This window comes from Ursus arctos, unplaced genomic scaffold (assembly GCF_023065955.2).
Source record: "Ursus arctos isolate Adak ecotype North America unplaced genomic scaffold, UrsArc2.0 scaffold_10, whole genome shotgun sequence".
Taxonomy (NCBI): domain Eukaryota; kingdom Metazoa; phylum Chordata; class Mammalia; order Carnivora; family Ursidae; genus Ursus; species Ursus arctos.
Window position 1 is genome coordinate 60,879,495 of NW_026622764.1, and position 8,843 is coordinate 60,888,337.

General features: G+C 39.0%; 1 protein-coding gene across 5 annotated transcripts in view; it reads left to right on the plus strand.

Moving 5' to 3' along the window:
• LHFPL6 (LHFPL tetraspan subfamily member 6) overlaps positions 1–8,520 on the plus strand; it is a 241,414-nt gene extending 232,894 nt beyond the window's left edge. For all 5 annotated transcript variants that reach the window (XM_026493181.4, XM_048215731.2, XM_048215729.2 and 2 more), the window contains one exon: positions 7,394–8,520. In XM_026493181.4, the coding sequence (XP_026348966.1) occupies positions 7,394–7,512 (119 nt within the window). In that variant the 3' untranslated portion in view covers positions 7,513–8,520. The remainder of the gene's footprint in view (positions 1–7,393) is intronic.
• The last annotated feature ends 323 nt before the right edge of the window (positions 8,521–8,843 follow it).

Genomic DNA, 8,843 nt, shown 5'->3' on the forward strand with positions numbered 1-8,843 from the left:
CCTCACAAACCTTTATTATGAAAAAGAAAAAGCAAGAAAGATTTTGTTTACTTGCTCTTGTCTTAAATCCAGTTCCCCAGAGCAGATCCTGAGATAAGGATTCTTGTTCAAGAAACCAGTTAAGAAATGGGAAGTAAAGTAGTGAAGAGATAAACGCCGGGCAAGGGTGCAATTTGAGGCAAGGTCCCAGCCTCACCCTGAACTCACTGAGGCTCTGGAACGTTCATTCCACCACAGAGTTAGTCTCGCCTGGAGGTGAGAAAACCGGCTCTCCAAATCCTGCACCTCCAGTCAGTCATTGGCTACTGGCCACACCAGGGGACACTTAAGCTCTCTGAGAGTTGGGGCAACATGGCTCCACACTCATGGGTCCTCTGAAGAGCGTCGCAAGGGTAAGCTGTTAGGAGCAGGGCACAATCAGAAGCTAAGGGTGAGAACTCAACTAAGGGGTATAGAGGAATTAGATAGAATATCTATACCATCTGCTACCAGCCTTGCCAGTGAAGAGCCCCTATAGTCTATTGACTTCCCTGGAGAGGAAAAAATATATATATATGCTCTCTCTCCCGGGTCCTCAGTAGTCAATTCTTTATTAGCTTCTTTTTCATCTTTTTTTAAGATTTATTTATTTATGTGACAAAGAGACAGCCAGCGAGAGAGAGGGAACACAGCAGAGGGAGTGGGAGAGGAAGAAGCAGGCTCCCAGCGGAGGAGCCTGATGTGGGGCTCGATCCCAGAACGCCGGTATCACGCCCTGAGCCGAAGGCAGACGCTTAACGACTGCGCTACCCAGGCGCCCCAGCTTCTTTTTCATCTGTATTTAATCCACACGGCTACTGTCACATGGACTATTTTCAAGTACCTGCCCTCACCAGTTACTTTTTCTTGAATAAGTATCCAATAATTAATAAAGAATTATGTCCTCTGCTTTTCCTGTTAGGTCACGGAACTGTGTGTAGGTCAATACCTTGTTATTAATGAATGATTGATTGTGTTCCATGTCATGAGCCCTAGGCTGAATGGATTGCCCACAAATTTTGCTGACTTCTTGAAAGGCTCTAAACCACCTGCCAGCTCTTAGCTACCTATTAATTCTCCCTCCTAGATTTATTTAATCCAGCTAAGGGATAATTCAAAATGGAGATTATTCCTAGGATTTACAAATGGAGATTATTCCCCAGCCACATTTGTGGATGGTTATCAGAAAATTTGGTCCATGAGGAAGACTCTGTTACCCTTGAAAAAATACTTACCAAATCTGACTATTGATGGAGGTCGTTGTGCCAGTGAGACCTACCCCAAGGGGGAGATGTGATCTTTCAGGATCTATTCACCTATTAATTTAACAGACTCTGTATGAGATTGTAAATGCTATAAAGTTGGTTTGGGAACTTCTCTCCAAAAGTTTCGTGCCAAAACAGGACTAGAGTTATTCTTTTAATAAAATTCCAGATTTACTGTGTTTTTCAGGGACTGGCTATCTGCCTACTTTCCTTCCTTCCTGTTTCTCTTTTACTTTGCCTTTCATTCAACATTTATTTAGCGAGTGCCTACTATGAGCCAGGCACTGTGGTAGGGGTAGAATAGCGAAGAAAATATACAAACATCTCCCCTAATTGAAGCTTTCATTCTAGTGGAAGAGACTGAAATTAAACACATGTACTCATACATGCGCGCGCACGCGCACACACACACACACACACACACAGAGTATTTACAAACCATGTAAGTGCTTGGTACAAAGGCAATAAAACGAGGTAGAGGAATAGTGTGACTTTGATGAAGCAGGTCGGGGGTGGGACGTATCTACAGAGTTGCCATTTCAGGAGGAGCCAGCTGTCTAATGATCTGGAGTAGAACTTTCTGAGTCCAAGGAGTAATGAACATGAAGGACCCAAGCCAGCAGCAAGCCTCCTGAGGTCCAGAGAAGGCAGCCAGTGTGTCCAGAAACAAGAGGGAAGTTGGTCATGAGTTTTGAAAAGTAGGCACATATGAGCTCATTCAAGGCCTGATAGGCCATTGGAAGGAGATTGGATGTTTGATAATCCATTAGAAAATTTTAAGGATGGGGCGCCTGGGTGGCACAGTGGTTGGGCGTCTGCCTTTGGCTCAGGGTGTGATCTCAGCGTTCTGGGATCGAGCCCCACATCAGGCTCCTCCGCTATGAGCCTGCTTCTTCCTCTCCCACTCCCCCTGCTTGTGTTCCCTCTCTCGCTGGCTGTCTCTCTCTGTCTAATAAATAAATAAAATCTTTAAAAAAAAAAAAAAAGAAAATTTTAAGGAAGGCAGGGTCTTAACAGGATTTATTTTTACAAAGATTGCTGCCTGCTTTGCGGCTGGTGATACCATAAGCAGAAGCAGGGAGACAGGAAAACAGTGATGGCAGTTAAGACGGCACGAGGGTGCTGCAGGCGTTTGAGGAGTGCTAGTGCAGAGGATCAACTCTGGAGAGAGGCAAAGGACTCGCCACTTACTAAGGGTGAGTCTTTGAGCGGGTTATTGCATTTTTCTTGGCTTTAGTTTTCCCATCTCAATGTACCTATCACATCATGTTCTTACGAGGATTAAGTGCATAAATATTTACTCCATGTAAAGGTCTTCTAACAATTCAGAGCAAGTAATAATCATACATGTTTGCTATGTTTAAATTGTTATTAATATTTGATATGGAAAGGGAGAAAGCAAGGATGACACCCAGGGGAAAGACTGCACATGGCCTATTGTCTGTGTCCCTGGGTAGTATACTCTTGAGATGTGGAGGCCCTTGATTTAATCTCGCTGGTGTTGCTTTATGGTGACCACAACAAGCCAATGACTCACTTAGTTTTGCCTGACCTCACCTTCTTGTCTGTAAATGCGGCAAAGATATGAAGTCAAATTGCATGTTACACTTAACAGTCTCTGTATTTTTCAAGAGAAAAGTTATTAATGAACGAGGTAAAATGACTGACTTGTTAAGAAAAAAAGGGTATAGTTTTCAATCTATGGTTTATGGGTTCAATGACTGAAATCTAAATGTCTAGGTGTATGTGTTTTATCTAATGTAATGTATAAATGATAAAAGAAAAGGGAGGAAAATTGTTGTCAAAGCATTTTCTGATGAGATCGTAAGACTGGCTAAAAGAAGGATTAAAATTAGAGCAGAAAAGACAATGTTCAATGAAAGATACAGAGGCCTTCCATACTGTGCACACACAAAGAATAATTTGAATGCTATAAAAAAGAAATTGGGAAGGGGAGGAATAATGAATGCAGAAACCTATTTTATTAATTCAAATAGGATATTCTGGGTCAATGACTTTTTATTCTTGAACATGGAACCCAAGTCCTGGCCCTGAAGGGCATCTTGGTTCCTTTAAAGTTTCGTTAATTATGGTTAAAGCTGCTAAAAACATCCATGTGCACATTTTTGTGTGGACGTAAGCTTTTGTCTCCTTCAGGTAAGTACCAAGGAGTGTGATTGCTGAATTGTAAGGTATGAGTATGTTTACTTTTATAAGAAACCACCAAACGGTCTTCTCGAATGGCTGTACAATCGTGCTCACCACCGATGTGTGAGAGTTCCTCTTGTTTCACATACTCACCAGCATTTGGTGGGGTCAGTGTTCCAGATTTGGGCCATTCTAATAAGTATGAAGTGGTATCTCATTTTCGTTTGCACTTCCCTTATGACATATAATATGGAGTATCTTTCCATGTGCTTATCTGCCGTCTGTAGATCTTCTTTGGTAACGTGTCTGTTAGGATCTTTGGCCCATTTTTAAAATCAGGTTGTTTGTTTTCTTATTGTTGAATTTCAATGGTTCTTTGTATATTTTGGATAAGATGCCTTTATCAGATATATCTTTTGCAAATATTTTGTCCCAGTTTGTGGCTTATCTTCTCATTCTCTTAACACTGCTTTTCACAGAGCAGAGGTGTGGTTTTTTTTTTAATGTTAATGAAGTTCAGCCTTTCAATTAGTTCCTTCATGGATTGTGCTCTTGATGGATTGTGTTATACCTGAGGTCATCACGCTACTCAAGGTTACCTAGTTTTTCTGTTATATTATCTTTGAGGAGTTTATGTGTTACATTTAGGTCTATGATCTAGTTTTAGTTAATTTTCGTGAAGACTGTAAGATGTATGTCCAATTTCTTTTTTTTTGCATGTGGATGTCCAGATAGTCCAGCACCATTTATTGAAAAGACGATCTTTGCTTCATTTTATTGCCTCAGCTCCTCTGTGAAAAGTCACTTCACTATATTTATGTGGGTCTATTTCTGGGCTCTCTGTTCTGTTGCTTTGGTCTCTTTGTTCTTTCACCAGTACCACGCTGTTTTGATTATTGGAGATTTATAGTAAGTCTTGAAGCTGAGTAGCGCCCGTCCTCTAACTGTGTTGAACTTTGTTGAATTTTGTTCAATATTATGTTGGCTATTCCGAGTCTTTTGCCTCTTCGTATAAACCTTAGAATCAGTTTGTCAATAGCCACAAAATAACTTTCTGAGATTTTGAATAGGATTGCACTGAATCTATAGACCAAGTTAGGAGGGACTGACATCTTGATACTATCAGGTCTTCCTATTTGTGAACATGGACTGTTTTTCCATTTATTTAGTCCTTTGATTTTGTTCATCAGAATTTTGTAGATTTTCTCATATAGATCTTGTATTTTATTAGATTTATACCTAATTATTTCATTTTTGAGGGTGCTAATGTAAATGGTATTATCTTTTAAATTCCAAATTCCACTTGTTCATTGCCGATATATAAGAAACAATTGACTTTTGTATATTACCCTCGTATCCTGCAACCTTGCTATAATTGCTTATTAGTTCCAGGAGTGGTTTTTTTGTTCCTTTGTTTTGGTTGGGTTTTTTTGTGGATTCTTTCACAATTTCTATATAGACAATCATGCCATCTACAAACAAGGACAGTTTTATTTCCCAATCTGTGTACCTTTTATTTTCTTTTCCTGCCTTATTGCATTAGCTAGAACTTTCAGTAAAATGTTGCAAAGGAGTGGTGAGAGGGGACAGCCTTGCCTTGTGGGAAAGGCACAATGCAGTACGATGGAGCAATCTTCCTCCGCCATTTCTTTTACCGTGAAGATATTAATAAATTTTTGGACTTTCTTACTGAAGTTTAATAATAACTATATCTAAGCAGTTTCATCAAGATCATTGAAATGGCAATCCCTCAAAATTCTCCTGAATTTCCTACAGGCACTAATTAAAATTAATCTGAAAATAAAAAGCTTTAAGTTTCTCACCATTAGGTATGATATTAGCTGTAAACGTTTTTAGATGTTCTTTGACAAGTTGGGAATATTTCCCTCTATTCCTAGTTCCCTGAGAATTTTTTAAAATCATGAATGGATGTTGGATTTTTGTTAAATCCTTTTTTCTGCATCTATTGATATAATCCTGTGATTTCTTTTAGTCTTTTGATGTGATACATTATATTAATTGACTTTTTCAAAAGATTAATTTACCCATTTTAGAGAGAGAAAGAGAGGAGCAGGGGGTGGGAGTGGGGGTGGGCAGAGGGAGAGAGAGAATCTCAAGCAGACTCCCCACCAAGTGTAGATTCCTGACTTGGGGCTCAATCCCATGACCCTGAGATCATGAACTGAGTCAAAATCAAGAGTCAGACATTTAACCAACTGAGCCACCCATGCACCCCAGTATATTAATTGACTTTTGAATGCTAAACGTGCCTTTTATATTTGGGACAAATTACACTTGGTTGTGTGTATAATTCTTTTTATACATTGTTGGGTTCAATCTGCTAATAGTTTGTTGAGAATTTTTGTATCTCTGTTCATGAAAAATAACAGTTTGTAGTTTTCTTTTCTTGTAATGTTTTTGTCTGGTTTTGGTGTTAGGGCAATGATGGTCTCATAGAATGTTAATGATTTCTGCTCTAACTCATCCATTTTCTTCTGCTCACTTTGAGTTTAATTTATTCGTCTTTTTCTAGTTTCCTAAGGCTGAAAGTTATATTATTGTTTCTAGATCTTTCTTCTTTTCTAATATATGCTTTTGATGCCATTCATTTCCCTCTAAGCACTGTTTCCATTGCAGTCTACAAAGTTTGTTAAGTTGTGTTTTCATTTTCATTTAGTTCAAACTATTTTTTTATTTCTTTTGAGATTTCTTCTTTGGCCCTGTGTTATTTAGAAGTGTTGTTTAATCTCCACAGATTTTGGTATTTTCCAGTGATCTTTCTGTCACTGATTTCTGGTTTAACTCCATTGTAGTCTAAGAGTGGCCAATGTATGATTTCTATTCTTTTAACTGTTTTAAGGTGAGTATAATGGCCCAGAATCTTTCTGTATTTTCCATGTGACCTTGAGAAGAATGTGTATTCTGCTGTTGTTGGTTGAAGTAGTCTATAGATGTCAGTTATATACTGTTGATTAATATCAACTATGTCCTTCCAGATTTTTTTCTGCCTGATGGATCTGTCCATTTCCAATAGAAAGGTTTTGAAGTCTCCAACCATGATAATGGATTTATCTATTTCTCCTTGAAATCTGTCAGTTTTTGTGTCATGTAATTTGGCGCTCTGTTGATAGGCACACACACATTACAGATTATTATGTCTTCCTGGAAAATGCACTCCTTTATCAATGTGTAATGCCCTTCTTTATACCTGATAACTTTCCTTGCTTTGAAGTCTGCTCTCTCTGAAATTAAAATAGCTACTCCTGCTTTCTTTTACTAATTATATTTTTAGTATTATGGGTGTGTTGCTATTGCCAGGAGTACTAATCCAACTCTGACAGGTCAGGGCCCATTTGAACCCTTTTCATTATGTTCTCATTTATGACCTTTTAATTTAAAGGTGAGTGTTGGCCCCAGAAGAACCTGGGAGGTTTTGCTCTTCAATTCAAAAGGTAGAGTGTAAGTTGTTAGGCAATTTTATATAAATAGCAGTATTCATTTTAGCCTCATCCTTCAAATGGATCTCCTCCTCAGAGTGGACCCTTTGCAGAAGCATGTATCTATATTTTGATTTTTTTTCATTGTGCATATCAGTTTGAATGGTTTCAGTTAGAACTAATACTTTCATCCCCCCCCCCCCACCCTGATTGCTGTCATTCCTCCTTTTCTTCAGCAGAAGACTGGGCATTGGTGGAAGAGAATAGGCGTCTGACTTCTTAGCTAGCAGGAGGCATGGGCCAGAGGTCCTTCTGAAATGCAAACAACCATTCTGGCTTTCTTCAGTCTTGAGATAGCTTTCAGCACTTGTTATCATTCCATTTGAGTGAGTACACCACAGTTTTAATGGCTATTTCAGTTTTACTGCAGTATGCCAGGAACATACACACTGGGAGAAATAACAGAGCATCCTGAAAAATCATTCTGATCTCTGCCTGTTTTCTCTCGCTCTCCTGTGTCCCTAGGCCAGTGTGAGATCGGCTGGGCCTACTACTGCACGGGAGCAGGTGCTGCAACCGCCATGCTGCTGTGCACATGGCTGGCTTGCTTCTCGGGCAAGAAACAGAAGCAGTACCCCTACTGAGATGGAGCCACCGAGAGCCAACAGAGGAGAAGATAGGCCAAAGGGGGTCTGGAGAGACTGAAACATCCAGCTACTTTCAAAAGGTGGAATAGTGGTTCTCTAATCCAACCAGTGCTAATGAGGTGAAGCCCATTGGAATGGTAAACATTACATAATGTCACAGGGTTGTGCAAGATGTGCAAAAAAAAAAAAAATGGAGGACATGGAAAAATAGAGAAAAATGGACCAAAGGCTAAAAATATTGCAGGGTGCTGGGTGTTTCTATTCCACAGAGTATTGTTAACGTAGAACACATACATACGCCAAACAAACCTATATATGCAAACAAGGGGTTGGGGTTTTTACGAGATGAGGACTATGAAAATTACAAGGGCTAGGAGAAACAGTACTATGTTGGGAAGCAGGGTAACCCACAGATGTTCCCTGTAGGTCATGGCGCTTCTGAAAGCACATACAGACATATGCGTATCCACACACACGCCCACGCGCAAACATAGACTTTGTTGCACACATTGTATGGGAGGTTTGGGGGTGCGTTACTCCTCTGTTTTCTTTTTAAAGTACACTTAAAATACAGTATTATCACTTTATAAAGCATACATTAAACCTAATCAATGGACCAATAAGCCACTCTATCAGTATTTTGTATATCCTGCATAAACTCTTTATGCCCTCAACACGTGTTTGGTGTTTATGCAGACATTTAGAGTTAAGCCTTTGTATTTCAATATTATTCAAAAATACGAAAGATGTCTTCGTCTGAGTAGCTTCTGCTGTGATATTCTTATGAAGTAAAGAGGCAACTTCCTGTCCACTGTAGGAGAGAATTCAGTTGAAGGAGTGAGTAATGAGAGACATTTTCCATTCATTAGACCTTGTTTTCTTTTGTTCATTATTGTACTGTGCTGTACCACATTTATTTCAATATTCACTTTGTATAAAAAAATTTGAAAGTGCTATTTTGTTTGTATTTGAAAAACTCTGTGAATAAATTCTCTTTGATCAATAGTTAAATGAGTCGTGGAGTATTAATTCAGTTGCTGGATTTGCTTCTTTAATTTTCTAAATATAGCCTTTCACCTCCAACAGTCCTATAAATTTTCCCTTTCCTCCTAAGTCCTCCCATTAATTCTCTTGCTAATCACCCCACCAGGCATTATTCTAGGCACACAAGGTATTAAAGGTAAGTAAGAGTTCCTGCTTTCAACATAAATTCTTTGCAACTAGAATTCTAACTACATTTAAATCATGACCAAATTCTTATGAGAGAAGAATTTCAACTCTATTTTGGATGGACTTTGAGAATCTGGACAGTAGTCGGCCATGGTTGA